Source organism: Microcaecilia unicolor, chromosome 1 (assembly GCF_901765095.1).
Source record: "Microcaecilia unicolor chromosome 1, aMicUni1.1, whole genome shotgun sequence".
Classification (NCBI taxonomy): domain Eukaryota; kingdom Metazoa; phylum Chordata; class Amphibia; order Gymnophiona; family Siphonopidae; genus Microcaecilia; species Microcaecilia unicolor.
Window position 1 is genome coordinate 163,875,055 of NC_044031.1, and position 17,313 is coordinate 163,892,367.

The following is a 17,313-nucleotide window of genomic DNA, read 5'->3' on the forward strand; positions in this document are numbered from 1 at the left end:
ACTGTTGGAAACAGGGTACTGGGCTTGATAGAACTTTGTTCTGTCCCAGTATGGCAACACTTATGTACTTATGTGAGCAATTCTTGGATGGATCCTATTGTATCAGATAATGGTGTGCTCCGTGTTTATTAAATGTGCATGGCTTGAGGCATTCAGCTAAACATAAAATTGTGTTTTATCTCTGGAAGTTATACACATCAGTTGGGTTTCATCAAGAGATACTTTTGCTTTTCCCGGATGCCACCCGATTTGCAGATTGGTGGATGGAGCATTGATTTTGTGCTTTCATTCAAGGGCAGAAAAATGGAGTGTTCATAGTACTTTCTAAAAAAAAAAAAAACTTTGATATTCAAGTTATTGAAGAGCAGTCTAATCTGGAAGGTAGGTGGGTGCTTGTGTATGCTATGCTACATAAGCAACCTGTATTGCTATTGATAATTTAGGTACCTAACAATGACTCTCCAGAATTTTCATTCACGTGACAGATCCTTGTAGAATGAGGGAACACCATATTTGCTTGGCGAAGATTTTAATTTCCCCTTAAACCCATATATGGACAGACAGTCTGTGTGCAGGTCCACAGGCTCTAAAGCTGTCATGATGCTATGTACAAGTTGATTGATACATGGAGACTTTTGCATCCAGATGTAAGAGAATATAGCTGCCCATCAAACTCAATGAAAATTATTTTCTCATAAAACTGTATTACAAATGGTATGTGTCCACCCTATCTTGTTATCCGATTATGCAACTATATCAATCAGTCTTGCCTCGAGTCAAGTAGCGCATGTTAAAAGCCTTATATGACGTCTGAATTCACAGTTGCTAACTGATGAGGTAGCTGTCAGTCGGTTAAAGGCTAGCATGCAACTTTTTTTCAAATGCAACAGAACTAGTATGTATTTTGGGATAATACCGGAAGCATTGAATGTTTTTTGTGTGTGTGTGTTTTGGGTTCTTTTTTTTTTTTTTTTGTTAAGGTGAGAGTATTACTTTGGCTGCTTATATACAGAAAGACAAACAATTGTGCCTGTGCTCTGTCGAGCATCAAAATATAACAAAATATTTAAACACACATGAATACAAGTGTATTGCTTCTTCAGCTTATTGAGAGTGGAGTAGTCTCATATATAACACACGATAAAGATTATTTGATTTTTCACCCAATGACTGGGTGTATTATCTGTGTGTATTGTCTAATCATTGACTTAACCTCCACCACCCTTTGCTAATCTTATATATGAAAATGTATTTCTGTTTATCAATATGCTATCATCTAATTTTATGCAGCACTTAGCTTGAACAAGTTGGTGCTCTTAAAACCCCGACAGGTCCCCGTTTCGTGGCTACTTTTTCAAGGGGGAGTCACCAGTTCTAAAACCAAAAACAAGATGCAGCACAAAGTTACTTACAAAATTGTTCTTACATGAGAGACTGATTGAACACCGTTCACGAATTACTGCACAAAATTTTGGAGCACCTATGGTACAACATTGGACATCGCAAAATCATACCATCGAAGATCTTAAATGTATGGTGATTGAACAAGTGATTCCCTCCACTAGAGGAGGTGATTTAAACAGAAAAATTTTACAGCGTGAAACCTTTTGGATCTTTACATTGGATACTATAGAACCAAGGGGTTTGAATACTTACACACAATGGAGTTGTTTTTTCTAACACAATATTCCCCTTTTGATATAAGAAGTGAGCAATCCAGTTCTTGCCTCTGGTTGGATGGTTCGTAATAAACACGCACACTGGTTTTTGAACATACCCATATCAGTTCTAGAGTTATCAACAGGCACTAAGTTTAACATAATTTTTTTCAATGTTTTTCAATTTTCTCTATTTCCTAATATATAGAAAAATCTTTTGATATGTTAAAACTTTTGCCACAAACAAATGGTCAACTAAGGAGTGTTTGCTTGAGACATACAAGATGAATATCAACAGTGGTAGTTTTCCACACTAGTCTCAGACAGGGCACAATGCCTTTTATTTTGTTAGAAGTCTTTGTTAAGGACTTTTATTTTGAAGTTAGCTTCATAATCAGCTGGCACGGCTGAGCATTAACAAAAAGATGCTGTGGCCATTTTGAGAGAGACAGAGTAATGCTGCAGTTGCACTTGAGACAGTTACTTGGTAAGCCACCAGCATTTTTATTTAGAATACAAGTAATTATACAACTAATATGCCTTTTAGAACAATTTTGTAAGTAACTTTGTGCTGCATCTTGTTTTTGGTTTTAGAACTGGTGACTCCCCCTTGAAAAAGTAGCCACGAAACGGGGACCTGTCGGGGTTTAAGAGCACCAACTTGTTCAAGCTAAGTGCTGCATAAAATTAGATGATAGCATATTGATAAACAGAAATACATTTTCATATATAAGATTAGCAAAGGGTGGTGGAGGTTAAGTCAATGATTAGACAATACACACAGATAATACACCCAGTCATTGGGTGAAAAATCAAATAATCTTTATCGTGTGTTATATATGAGACTACTCCACTCTCAATAAGCTGAAGAAGCAATACACTTGTATTCATGTGTGTTTAAATATTTTGTTATATACAGAAAGAACATTCTGTATTGCTGGAACAGGAAATTGCTAACTTAGAGAGGGCTTATGTTAACAGAGAGTCTGTTGGAGTTTTAGCTGTTTTACTTCTCCTATAATTATCCCTAGTTTATTTGGCTTTCCAGTGCAACCAGTGGATCAATTCAGATATCTTGGTGTTATTTTCGACTCCAAACTTGGTTTTTCTCTTCAAATTTCATCAGTGTTGAGATCTGTTTTTTGTGCACTTAGCAGAATTAGAGCTGTCCAGAGTGATTTAGATTTTCCTTCTTTGCATACGTTTTTTCATGCATTTTAGTCTCCACCTTGACTATTGACATGTGTTCTTTATAGAAATCCCCAAATCCGAACTCAAAAGACTTCAGATACTTCAAAATACTGCAGCTCGTATTCTTTGTAATGCAAAATGGAGATTCATTCCAACACCCCCTCCCCCCCCCCCCCTTTTTTTTTTAGAAGGCTCCACTGGATTCCAATAGAAGGATTAAATTTCAAATTCAGACTGACGTTCAAAACATGAACGGGCATGCATGAAGGAAATCGCATGCAAATGAGCTGCTCACTGTTAGCTCATTTGCACACGATTTCCTTCCTAAGGAGGGGAAGCCAGTGCAGAGCAGCCAAGCATTATGCATGACTGCTCTGTGCATGCCAAAGACGGCTTCATACATGCAGACAAGCTGCGTGTATAATAGCTGTCTACAACCTTAAGTCATCTATAACCTTAGAAAAATACAAGTCCAGGTGAAAACGTCCAAGTGCTTGTCAGGGACGACTTTTTTTTTTTTTTTTTTTAAGAGTATAGGTGAAGGATGTCCTTCTCTATGCCTCCGTCCCTGCAACGGCAGTCGAGGACATCCTTCGCTATGCCTCCGTCCCTGTGATGGCAGTTGAGGACATCCAAAATGTGGATGTTTCTGTGAGAAGGACGTCCATGCCTGCTTTGCCTCCGACACCCCCTTTATTTATTTGGATTTTGGATCACAAGTAGCAGCAGTGGGATTTGAACCGGCCACCTCTGGATTGCAGGACCAGTGCTGTAACCACTAGGCCACTCCTCCACTCCACTCCCTTGAAATCTGGTTGTCCCTATGGGGGGGGGGCAGTTCAGGACGTCCAAAATGTTTGAAAGAAGGATGTCAACGCCTTCGGTATGCCTCCGCTGACACACGCGTACCTTCCCTCCCAGGGACCTGCATACTGCTGCGATGGACCCGAGTATGACATTTCAGGCTGGCAAAAAAAGTTTTTAAAGTTTTTTTTTTTTTTTTTTTTTTTCCTGGGTGGGAGGAGGTTAGTCACCACTGGGGGAGTCAGGGGAGGTCATCCCCAATTCCCTCCAGTGGTCATCTGGTCAGTTTGCGCACCTTTTTGAGGCTTGGTCGTAAGAACAAATGGACCAAGTAAAGTCGGCTAAGTGCTCGTCAGGGACGCCCTTCTTTTTTCCATTATCGCTAGAGGACGCCTATCTGTTAGGCATGCCCCAGTGCTGCCTTCGCTACGCTTCCGACGTGCCCCTGGGAACTTTGGTCATCCCCACGATGGGAAGCAGTTGGGGATGCCCAAAATCGGCTTTCGATTATGCCAATTTGGGCGACCCTGAGAAAAGGACGCCCATCTCCCGATTTGTGTCAAAAGATGGGCGCCCTTCTCTTTCGAAAATAAGCCTACAAGTCTGATTTTAAAACATTTTTAACAAAAATAGCCACACCACCTCCACGTTTACTGGGGTGATTACAGAAAAATTAGAAATACATCAAATACGCTGACTATCCCTGGTCCCTCAACCAGGTCTCAATCAGCGCCAAAATATCGAGCATGTGTTTAAGAAGTAAGTCCATAAACCAACATTATCTTACTACGAAGACTCCAAACATTAATAAACCAAAACGTACCAAACATGGCCTGGCTGAAGAACTCACCAAAGTGGGTTTACAAACAGCATAACTCAGATTACTTCTTACCTGCCCCGTCCTCAGTAATAAGGCCAGATCTGGACGATGGCCTAGTTGAAATGGAGTCAATAAATAGACCATACATGGAAGTCCAAAAACCACAAAAATAAAAAAATCGATGCACAAAAGAGGCAATAGCAGCAAAGGATAAACCAAACAGACTACTGAGCAATGTGACTGCGCACTGCGGACTCCAGGGTTAATATACTAGCACTGATGACAGGTTCACATAATCCAGGGAGGAGAGTAATCCAGGAAACAACAAACGGGGTATGGCACTGATGGCAGAGTCGCATGGTTCAGGGGGTATAGCATTGATGGCAGAGTCACGTGGTCCAGGGAGGAGAGTAGTCTTAACTATGTTGACATTACTGACATTTTAGCGTTACTACCGAGTGATTTATGCACGTTAATATTTGATCTAAAACACAGTAAAATAAATGTGTCTATACATGTATTCGAAAAATATATATATACATCTACAAATTTATACCGTCTTTGGAGCTGGTTTAAATTCATTAATGGATCTGGTTCTGGTTGCCTATGTTACCTTTTAAAATAGGTGCCCTTTTATGAATTTACCTCCCACAATGCATAAGCCCCATGTATGCTATACACTAAGTACAGACTATAAGACTCAAAGAACTTCTTAAAAGTGCTAAGATGTAACCACTAGTTGATTTGGTCCAAGCACAGTAATGACTATTGCCTACAATAGAATGGAAAGTTTCTAATCATCTTCTGTAGTGCACTTTACTAGCCACCAAATGTTCCAAGTTGGGTGTCTTTTGGTAAGGTGCAAAGTGAAATCTGAAGAAAGAAAGCTCCAAGAATTAAAATCGCAAGACTTTCTAGAAAATAAACCAATTAAATCTGGATCAGTATATTGTGTTTTTACACTTGTAGTACTTTAGATAATACAATATTACAGCTGTATACTGTGTGGTATAATTTACATCTATAAATGCTTAGTAGTAGTAGTAGTACTCACATTGCTGTTCTGTTTTGTAAGCTTCATTTTTCTTGTGTGAACACAGTGAAAGTGGACTTACCACCCACCAGTTAGTGTTTCAAGACACAAGCATAAATGTGATTATTGCTCTGTTGGTTGCAAAGTAACTTGGTTGATTTCTTTCTCTATAATCTTACATTTTTGTAAGACCATATTTAATGCTTTGTTTATCCATTATAGGAAAATCTGAGCAATCTGGTGCAGAAGTGGCTTCCTGAATTGCCTCTGCTTCACCCTGAAGCAGGGATTTTAAATTACATGGTGAGGAGTGTTGTTTAATTTTATATCAAGAAGTTTAGAGTAAGATCCTAAAATGCTGGTTAATAAGCCAAGAACTCTGCATGATTTGAAATGGGATTTGGTGCTTACTGTGATTATGAAGAACCTTCAAAATAAGTTTCCTAGTTCTTTCTTTTACTGCAAGTTGAATACGATCTATGGTCTCTAAAATACCCCTGCTCATTGCTTTACTGTAACAAGGAACTTGCATCATGAAACAAAACATTGTTACTGTATAGTTTTACAAAGATGAGTAATTGAAAATGGTAAAAACTGCATTTAAGTTCCAGCAGTGGTGGTCTTTTGGAAAGGGAAAGAGGAGGAGAGAAATTACTAGGCTTGGGACCAGGTTCAAAATGACTTCCTGTGGTGGATAGCAGCAGGTTGTCCTAATTCAGAAAGATTCTAGGGCAAGGATGCAGCATGACTTGATAAAAAATCTGTGCTTAGTTTTTGCATAATTCTCTTGCTTTTTTATCCCTCTCCCCTTTAATTCAGTACCAGTATTGGTTGATGGGTTCCATTATGCACCAACAGCAAAGCAAGGGAAAAAAAAGCTTCACTTTCTCTACTGTACTCCTCTCTCTCTCTCAATCTGTATCTAGTCTGAAGTTGGTCTGTCATTGGGAAGGATCATGGCAGAGCTCCAGTAGAAAAATGTAAATGAGTCAGCAAATCTTCTTTCATGCCTCCCGCTAAGGTGCAATTCCAGCACCAACTGTTTTATTGCATTCTGCTGATGGGGGGGGGGGAGGGGGGCACGGTTTGGATAGCATTCTGAGGCAGGCCCCTTTGGTCATGATCTTCAATTTAGGAGCACAAATTGTAAGTAGAAGGATTTTTATGTACCCTAAGGATGGGAATTATTTTTCTTATATTGTCTTTGTCACATCCATCATGAGGGTCAAGTCTGTAAAGCATTAAATACCGTTACACAAATAGGAAAAAGGGGCAGTGTCTGGAAAGCAGTATATACTGATGCCCGGGGCAATGTCTGGAAAGCAATATATACTAATGCCTGAAGTACGGGAAATAAGGTTTTAGATCTTTAGGCTATGATGGAAGAGGCTGATTTGGATTTAGTGGCGTTCACAGAGAACCATGACTGGGATGCAGTTATATTGGGCTATAATCTGTTCAGAAAAGACAGGGTAAGGAGAGAGAGTAGCATTATATGTGAAAGATAATATTAAAGCCACACTTGCAGGACCTACAGGGTGAGAAAGAGGCACCGTGGGTCAGTCTGGAAAGAGAGAATGTCAAATGTATTTACATTGATATGATATACAGGCCTTCTTCACAGACAGAAGAAGTGGATATAGATTTAATTGAATACATTCAAATATAGCTGTGAAAGGGGAAGTACTACTAATAGATGACTTGAATATGTCAGATGTTGATTGGGGGGAACTATTCCAGCATTTGGTAATGGAACAGGCCATAATGGACTTAGTGCTTACTAATGGGGAGAGTGTTCCCATTTACATCATGCTCAGTACTTCACAATATTAATTTGCAATCTTTTGTCTTATTTTTATTTAAGGACACCTGATCTACTACAGTCTCTTTTGCAACCTCACTATCAGGATACCCTATCTTCCCAGTTTTGGTGATATCTTTGAAAGATACCTTATCCTGAACCATGCGCTTTTGAGTGACTGTCAGCTTTCCCAAAGATGCTCGAGGTTCTGGACTATGAGTCTCTGCCTAGAGAGGCTGTGACTGACCCTCTCTATGAGGTACTGCAGGAGGTTTTCATCTGGAATATGGAGCCCCCACTTTCTGCCCCAGTACTACCCAAGAAGATCGATTATATGTACCAAATTAACAGCACACCTGTTTTTGATAATCCAGTTGCTCCCTCATTCCATGGTGGTGGAATCTGCCCTCAAAAGAGACAGGAGTTCTAGAGACTATGCTTTTGCGCCCCCAGGCAGAGAAGCTAGGACCTTGGACTGTTTTGGGAGGAAGATGTTTCAGGCCTCTCTGTTCATGTTGCATTCAGTCATACCAGCTCTTCACGTGTGTCTACTTGCGGGACTTGGTGTGCAAGATGCAGGACTTGGCAGATTCTCTCCTACCGGAGCTGGCCGAGTCACTGCACCAGTTGGCCAAGCAGCAGAAGGTGTGTCGTAACTTCTTGGCCAGGGGTGCATACGACATTTTTGATGTGGAGTCCAGGATCTCTGCACAAAGTATATCAATGTGCAGTGTGTTTGACTTGCAGCCTGTGGTTCAGCAGAGCTTGGTAGATGTCCCATGCTGGGGGATAACCTTTTTGGAGAGAAGGTTGAGTTAGGTCACTGAGCAAATTAAATCAAAATCTATAATGATACCATCTCTCCACTCTCCTGCCGGGCACCTTCTGCATCTGCCTCCTCATCTAGGAGATCTTTTGGCAAGTTGACTAGGGGTGCCTACTACTCTGAGGCATAGGTACACCACCTCCTCTTGCCAGCCTGCTGAGGCTCGGCCCCAACACGCTCGTTCCTGTGGACGACGTGCACCTAAGGTCCCTCAGCTCCCCAATTAAAGCGGGAAATGAGCTTTTGACTGGCTCCAGCAGAGCATAGCATCTGACAGTGTTTGTTTCAGATGACTGGCTGGTCAGGGGGATGCTGAAGATTTTCAAAGAAGGGTGGCCCCTTATAACCTCTGACCGGTGGATTCTTTAAATAGTCTGTCTCAGATACGCTCTAAATTGGCATCAGAAATCTCCAAATTGCCCACTGAGAGCTCATTATTTCAGCTTTCAGCACGAGCAGGTACTTGCAGAGGAACTCTCAGCCCTTCTTGAAGGCCCATACAGTCGTGCCCATTTCACCAGGGGAAGAAGGGTGGGGATTCTATTCCTAGTACTTCCTTGCACAGAAGAAGACAGGGGGATGCATCCTATCCTAGACTTAAGGGCCCTGAACAAATTCCTGGTGAAAAAAAAAGTTCAGGATGGTTTCCCTGGGCACCCTACTACCAGTGATTCAGGAAAACAATTGGCTATGCTCTCCAGACTTGAAGGATGCATATAAATATATCCCGATACTTCCAGCCCACCGGACGTATTTATGATTTTGGCTTGGAATACATCACTTTCAGTACCGTGTGTTGCCCTTTGGCCTCGTGGCTCCCAGGGTATTTACCAAATGTCTAGTGGTAGTCACAGTATCGCTACGCAGACTGGGGAGTCCATGTGTTTCCTTATCTTGACGATTGGTCTGGTGAAAAGCACGTCAGAGGACGGTGCACGGGAGTCCATGCAGAGGACTGGTCGGGTGTTCAGGCCACTATGGTTCGTTTTAAACTACCCCGTGTCCCATCTTTACCCTGCCTAGCAACTGGAATTCATTGGAGCCCTGCTTGATATGCAGAATGTTTGAGCCTTCCTCCCGGGGCTGATAGCAGAAACTTTAGTCGCATTGGCTTCTCAGATTCGAGCCTCTCAGCAGGTCACAGTTCGGCAGATGTTGAGGTTGTTGGGCTACAATTTGTGACACCCATGACATACCTTCACATGAGAACTTGGACCCTTAGTGGTTCCAAGCAATGGGAGATCTAGAAGATGTCACCCGAGTGTCCCTGGAGCTTGCTTGCTCTCTGTTGTGGTGGACCATTCAATCCAGTTGGACTTTGGGATTTCCATTCCAAATTCCTCAGCCGCAAAAGGTGCTGATGATAGATGCATCTCTCCTGGGTTGGAGAGCTCATTTAGATGGGCTTCACACTCAAGGTGCTTGGTCCACCCAGGAAATGGATCTCCAGATCAATCTCTTAGAGCTTCGGGCAACCTGGAACAGTCTAAAGGCTTTCAGAGATCGTCTGTCTTACCAAATTGTATTCATTCAAATGGTAAGTTTAAGCCAAAAAGCTGATGCTTGCCCCTGAAGAATACTGCAAAATCATATAGGCAAGAAGGAAAATACTGAGTGTTAGTTTCTTAAGGAGGAAAGACTTCAGAAGCTCTGTATTTACTGTATATCTTTGTGAATTACAGACTGTCATTAATCTCGGCATATTTTTCTGTAGAGATCATGATACAGATTCGTCATGAGTCAAAACCTCCACCTACCTAATCAGTGCTATCTCTGTGGTATTAATTTAACATAAATGCCAATGCATAAATAATGACACCTATCTGGGCTATGTGTGGACCGGAGGGTGTGCTCGACGAAAGCCTCCGTTTCCCAAAAGCTTCATCGGGAGCCTCGCCCTCAAGCGCCAGATATTACCCTGAAAAAATAGCACAGAAAACACTACTAAATAGAAAAATCTTGGAAAGCGTACATACAGCTTCAAAAACAGCCTAGTAGACAGCAAAACAGCCCTGTGAAGGTAGGCATTCTATGGTGTTTTGCTGTCTACTACCGGTAGGCTGTTTTTGAAGCGCTATGTATGCTTTCCAAGATTTTTCTATGGTGACGGAACCCACGAGGGAGGGAGCGACTCTGGATCTGGTGCTCACAAATGGGGATAGTATGTCAAATGTCCGAGTGGGTGCCCACCTGGGCAGCAGTGACCATCAAACGGTTTGGTTTGATATGACTGCTGAAGTGGAGGACGGCCACGCAAAAATCAAAGTCCTGGATTTCAAGCATGCTGACTTTAGTAAAATGGGGGAATACCTGAGGAAGGAGCTGATGAGATGGGAGGATGAACGAGAAGTGGAACGACAGTGGTCCCAGCTGAAAGAAGCTATAAATAGGGCCACAAACCTTTATGTAAAGAGAGTAAATAAAAGCAAGAAAAAAAGGAAACCGATATGGTTCTCCAAACAAGTGGCTGAGAAAATAAAGGCTAAAGAGTTGGCGTTCCTGAAATACAGAAAGACTCAAGAAGAGGAACAAGGGGAGGAATACCGGATGAAACTGAAAGAAGCCAAGATATGTCTGGCGAAAGTGCGAGTGGAAGAACAAATAGCTAGAAATGTAAGGAGGGGTGACAAAACTTTCTTCAGGTATATTAGTGAAAGGAGGAAGACTAAAAAGGGAATTGTGAGACTGAAAGATGCTGAGAACCGATATATAGATAATGATGAAGAAAAAGCTATTTTGCTAAATAGATACTTTTGTTCTGTTTTCACAGAAGAAAATCCTGGAGCAGGACCGCGATGGACTGGCAAAAAGTACATGTGAGAATGGAATGGATATAGCACCGTTCACGGAAGAGAGTGTGTATGAGCAACTTAAAAATCTAAAGGTGGACAAAGCAGTGGGACCGGATGGGATCCACCCCAGGATATTGAGGGAGCTCAGAGAGGTTCTGGCGGGTCCTCTTAAAGATTTGTTTAATAAATCCTTGGAGACGGGACAGGTTCCGTGGGATTGGAGAACGGCGGAGGTGGTCCCTTTTCACAAAAGTGGTGATAGGGAAGAAGCTGGAAACTACAGGCTGGTAAGCTTCATTTCGATTATTGGAAAAGTAATGGAAGCTATGCTGAAGGAAAGGATAGTGAATTTCCTAGAAGCAAATAAGTTGCAAGATCCGAGACAACATGGTTTTACCAAAGGGAAATCGTGCCAAACGAATCTTATTGAATTCTTTGACTGGGTGACCGGAGAATTAAATCAAGGATGTGCTATGGACGTAATCTACTTAGATTTCAGCAAAGCTTTTGACACGGTTCCCCGCAGGAGGCTCTTGAATAAACTAGACAGGCTGAAGATAGGACCCGAAGTGGTGAACTGGATTAGGAACTGGTTGACGGGCAGACGCCAGAGGGTGGTGGTAAATGGAGTTCGCTCGGAGGAGAGAAAGGTGAGTAGTGGAGTGCCTCAGTGATCGGTGCTGGGGCCGATTCTATTCAATATATTTGTGAGTGATATTGCCGAAGGGTTAGAAGGTAAAGTTTGCCTTTTTGCGTATGACACTAAGATTTGCAACAGAGTGGACACCCCGGAGGGAGTGGAAAGCATGAAAAAAGATCTGCGGAAGCTAGAAGAATGGTCTAACATTTGGCAATTAAAATTCAATGCGAAGAAATGCAAAGTGATGCACTAAGGGAGTAGAAATCCACGAGAGACGTATGTGTTAGGCGGTGAGAGTCTGATAGGTACGGATGGGGAGAGGGATCTTGGGGTGATAGTATCTGAGGACCTGAAGGCGACGTAACAGTGTGACAAGGCGGTGGCCGTAGCTAGAAGATTGCTAGGCTGTATAGAGAGAGTTGTGACCAGAAGAAGAAAAGAGGTTTTAATACCCCTGTATAAGAAGTTGGTGAGGCCCCACCTGGAGTATTGTGTTCTTGTCCTCTACTTTCTTCTCTTGGAAGAATAGTGAAAGTTGAATTAAATAAAAACTATGGCTTATACTTTTAATCTTGAATCATGCTACTTCAAGAACCCCAGCACTTGGCATGTGTGTTGGGATTATTGCAGACAAGAGGCTATTGTCTAGCAAACATGAATCAGTAAGGTATTGAGGACATGTCTAGTCTTATGAAACTAGACTTTTCTACCTGTTTTGTGAGAAGCTCAGTTTTGAATGGAAGCATGAAGCGGCTGAAAGGGGTGGGATATGTGTCCCTGAAATATTCCATAATTTAAGCTACTACAATGTGACATTCAGTGGCCTGATGAATGGATCATAACTGAAGCTTACTTTTCACAAGGTCAGTTGGGCTCTGACAAGCGCCTTAAAAAATACTCAGGTCTCACATTTCTTCTTTAAGCCCAAATTCTAATAAGCCTAAGAATCCTCCAGGTCTGGCAGTCCCCCCCTCCCCCACCCCAAGGTTCAATGCAGAAGAGAGAGTCCATTAAGAAATGAGCCTGTCTAAGAAATCTGCTCAGGCTTCTTAAGAATATGGCTACTTTTTTTTTTTTTTAGTTTGAAGATGATGGCATTTTCTATGGACATGCCCTTTGGAATGAGATGCTTCAACATCATTTGATGGTCTTTATAGGTTGTCAGCCCTCTCAAGAGGGTTTGGTCCCAAGGGCTTCGACTGTATGAAACAGTCTTCTGGATGAGCTCTGCTCCTGACTAAAGACAGCTGCTGTAAATTCTGCCATTGCTGGATAATAAATAGGATTACCATATGAACAAGAGGGTGCAGCATCCTTAAGAATGCTGTAGGTAAGTGTATGGAGTATGCTTAAAATGGGATTACAACCTCGGTGAGGATGCAGTGAGTAGTGCACCTTACATGTATGTCCAGAGCCATTAACTAAACTCATAGATTGCAGTCAGATACTAACCAGCTAATTGCTTCGCAGATACTGCTTGTGACTCTTTTTTTCATTGTTAGTAAACGTGTGACCTGCAAAACAATGAAAATTAACCTTTGTAATTTGGATTATGTTTGGCATATGTTTGTTGTAAGGGTCACATACTCAGAATTCTCTTGAAGGAGGAAATTTGTTATACAGAATTGTGATGATCACATTAAGGGACAGAAGGGTTTCTTCAAAGACAAACAGTGATTGTTCTAGTTCACTCTGTTGGCAAAGTATTCTGAAGGTGGCAACTTTTGTTCATCCAGATGAACCCAGTCCTATTCCAACAAGCTCTTCTTGGACAAAGCCTTAGAGGCAGTAAAATCCTTGCAGACAGGCTGAGGAGAGAGGAAATTCCAACCCTCCAAAAGTGCCCTATCTGGAGGGAGCAAGACTTCTGACCTTTCATCTCAAATGTCTTTTATCTTTAATGGATCAGTTGATCCTAGGTGAAGTGAGACCAGGGAAGGTGGTATGTTACTGCATCCAGTTCATGTTAGCGCTGCACTATTAGTTTCCATGTTTACAGATAACCTATAAAAGGTAAGACTGTGTTGAACTCTTTCCAATAGCTCCTACATATAAGGTTTAAGTCTGCTTCCTCAAACTCAGAGCATCAGAGGAGTCTAACCAAGCTGTTTTCTGGGCACAAACCTGTGAGGCATATTTGAGAGACACTGTTGGATTGTCTTTGATCCTTCATTCCAACAGTATGATATAGAAACTTAGTAATCCTTTAACCTGCAGTATGCATACATGCACAAACTTCTGATGTATTTATATAATAGGTAACACAGAAACTAAAATGTGTGAGCAGATAAAGCCCACAAAATCTATTCAGTCTGCACAACTTTTCTTTTAGATGCAGTATTAGATCTTGACTGATAATGGTTCTTCCCTTCAATCCTCTACAACTTTTGAATTCTGTTGACTGTGTCTACCGCCTCTGAAAGGACATTCCATTTTTCTTTTTCTTCATGAAGAATGTTCTGTTGTTCTAACGGTTTCTTTTCACCAAAGTGTTTGCTTCTTTACATTTTGCATTTATTTTAATATCTCTTATCTTTCCTTGTGTCGTGTATGCACAAATAGGTATTTAAATCATCACAAAGGGCTTATGATACAGACCTTGCACCATTTTGCAAGATCTTCTCTGAGCCAGTTTTACATTTTATATCATAGTAACGTAGTAACATAGTAGATGACGGCAGAAAAAGACCTGCACGGTCCATCCAGTCTGCCCAACAAGACAAACCCAAATGTGCTACTTTCTGTGTATACCTTACCTTGACCTGTACCTGTCCCTTTCAGGGCACAGACCGTATAAGTCTGGCCAGCACCATCCCCGCCTCCCAACCACCATCCCCGCCTCCCGCTCTGCCACCCAATCTCGGCCAAGCTCCTCAGGATCCATTCCTTCTGAACAGGATTCCCCTATGTTTATCCCATGCATGTTTGAATTTTGTTACTGTTTTCGTTTCCACCACTTCCCGCGGGAGGGCATTCCAAGCATCCACTACTCTCTCCGTGAAAAAATACTTCCTGACATTTTCATTTGTGGGCTGCATTGGGAATTGTGATTGGGATGGGGAGCCATTGCAGTTTGTGGTCTGAGGAGTAATTACTTCCAATTCAGCCCTCATGCCCACTGCCTAGCATCAGAGAAAAATAAATGTAAACTGCCCAGTAAGTCCCTCCAGTGGCTTATTACCTGTCTTCATCCTTCTGGTTATGCAGATCTCACTGTCTCCTCTAACAGTCATCACTCTGAGCCAGCAGGTTATCTGTGTATCACTAAAAGTGCTGGTTTCGGAGGTCACGGTGGGATCTGCATCAGTGGTAGTCCATGGGTAGGTGGTGATGGGCTGCAGAAGGGGCTTTGCAGGCAGGTGTCTTTGATGAAACCTCTGCTTAGTGTGCAGCGACTGCTAAGAAAGCAAATAGAATGTTATTACTACTACTACTATTTAACATTTCTAGAGCGCTACAAAGTGTACGCAGTGCTGTACAAACACAGAAGAAAGACAGTCCCTGCTCAAAGAGCTTACAATCTAATAGACAAAAAGTAAAGCATTTAAATTTAAAATATTTAAGCAGTCAAGCACAGAGAACAGTCACAGAAGGACTGAAGATGTTGAAGGGTGGTCAGTGTGATTAGGTTGGAGTAGTGGGAGAAGGTGATAGAAGAATAGAAATGGGTGAGGTAAAAGTAATGAGTGGGTTGATAGGGAGGTTATATAAGACATGTCACTCTAGGGGTGGGTGGGTAGAGGGGTAGGGTGGGTGGGACTAAGTCTAAAGCAGGAGAAGGTATTCTCTGCAGCCTATCTGTGAGATGGAAAATGCTCTCTGAAGCTGCTGCTATAAGTTGTTAGTTTTCTCTCCCTGAAAGAGATCCAAGCCACACCCATAAAATTCAAACTGTCTGTAGGTGGGGAGGGGGAGGGGAGGAAATGGCAGTGCTTGATGAAAAAGAGAGCTCAGTTTGATAGGAGATGTACTATAGGATGTCATTCTGAGGCCAGGCTAAATCTAAAGCAGGAGAAGGTATTCTCTGCAGCCTATCTATTAGAAAAGGAATGGAGAACAAAACTGAGAATATAATGCCTTTGTATCACTCCATGATGCAACTGCATCTCAAATATTGTGTACAATTTTGGTCACCACATCTGAAAAAGTTGAATTAGAAAAGGTATAGAGAAGGGCAATCATAATGATAAAGGAGAAGGGATGACTCCTATTTGAGGAAAGGTTACAGCAGCTAGGACTGTTCAGCTTGGAGAAGAGATGGCTGAGGGGGATATATTACAAAGGTCTATAAAATTCTGAGTGGAGTGGAACAGTTAGACATGATTGCTTGTTTACTCTTTCCAAAAATACAAGGATTGAGGGCATGCAATGCAATGAGCTAAACTATGAAGTACTTATATACCGTAATGACCTTGTAGATTCTAAGCAGTTTACAGCAGGGGCGTAGCTAGGTGGGGCCACCGGGGCATGGGCTCCCGCAGATTTGGCCCTGGTCCCGCCTGCTTTCACCTCCCCCCCCCCCACTCTGCTGACTCTCCCCCACTGCTGCCATCAGGTACCGTTGCTGGTGGGGGTCCCCAACCCCTACCAGCCGAAGTCCTCTTCAGCACCAGTCTCTGGTGCGTTGCTGATTTGGATTCTGTTTTTGATGCGAGTCCTGACGTCCTGCACATAGGAACAGAATCCAGATCAGCGAACGCGTCAGACTGAGCAGCAGGGTGTCCCTTTCAAATTTCTTTGCTACATAGTCCAGGCAAACTGACACATTCTGTAGCAGGGGCGTAGCCAGACACCCAAATTTGGGTGGGCCTGGGCCCAAGATGGGTGGGCAGAAGAACTCCGCCTTGTCCCACAAGTGATTTGGTCTCTCCCTCTCTTGCCTACATGCGATATGGTCTCTCAAACATCCGCCCTTGCCTGAATACCTTTTAAATAGCAGATTTTCACCAACAGCGAGCAGCAACTAATACACATGCTGGCCCCATAGCCTTTCCTCTGATGCAACTTCCTGTTTCCGTATAGGCGGGAATACATCAGAGGGAAGGCTGCGGGACCGGTGTGAACAGTATGTATCAGTCACTGCTTGCTGCAGGCAAAGATCTGCTATTTAAAAGGTATGCAGGAGGGACAGTTGGGAGTTTTCGACTGGTGGGGGGCTTGGGAATCCCTGCCAGCCATATTATAGATGTGTTGCTACTGGGTGGGCCTGAACCCAAAGTGGATGGGCCTGGGCCCACCCGAGCCCACCCTTGGCTACGCCACTGTTCTGTAGAGTTTGCAGTTTTTTCAGGATTAACTGCGAACAGCCTTGCAAAAAAAGCACATTACAATAATCTAGTTGATTTAAGGCTAAAGCCTGAACTGAAGGGGATCAAAACAGTTCCTGATCTTTTTAAAGTAAAGAAGATCTTTAGTAAATTGACCTACATGATTTTCAAAAGAGAGATAGTATCTGAAATTCATGGGTGTCAACATTTGGGGGGGGGGGGGGGGGTGGAGATCACTTTTGGCTGCAATACCAGTACTGGCCAAAAGGTGACAATATTCTATTACAATAGTATTGAGTTTGTGGCAACTGACTACAGAAGCATTTACAAGCAGATTGTTAAAACAAGCGCCCAGGAAAGCAGTGTTGTGGTGAATAAAAGTGTATTACAGAGCTGCTCTGTAATTCTTTGTTGGCATTCATATGAAGTCATTAAATAGTAAATTTAAAACAAATTGGAGAACATATTTCTTCACTCAAGG

General features: G+C 42.4%; 1 protein-coding gene across 7 annotated transcripts in view; it reads left to right on the top strand.

The window, feature by feature from the left end:
• STK31 (serine/threonine kinase 31) overlaps window positions 1-17,313 on the top strand; it is a 330,310-nt gene that overhangs the window by 246,050 nt on the left and 66,947 nt on the right. For all 7 annotated transcript variants that reach the window (XM_030201926.1, XM_030201936.1, XM_030201906.1 and 4 more), the window contains one exon: window positions 5,729-5,809. In XM_030201926.1, coding sequence (XP_030057786.1) covers window positions 5,729-5,809 — 81 coding nt within the window. The remainder of the gene's footprint in view (window positions 1-5,728; window positions 5,810-17,313) is intronic.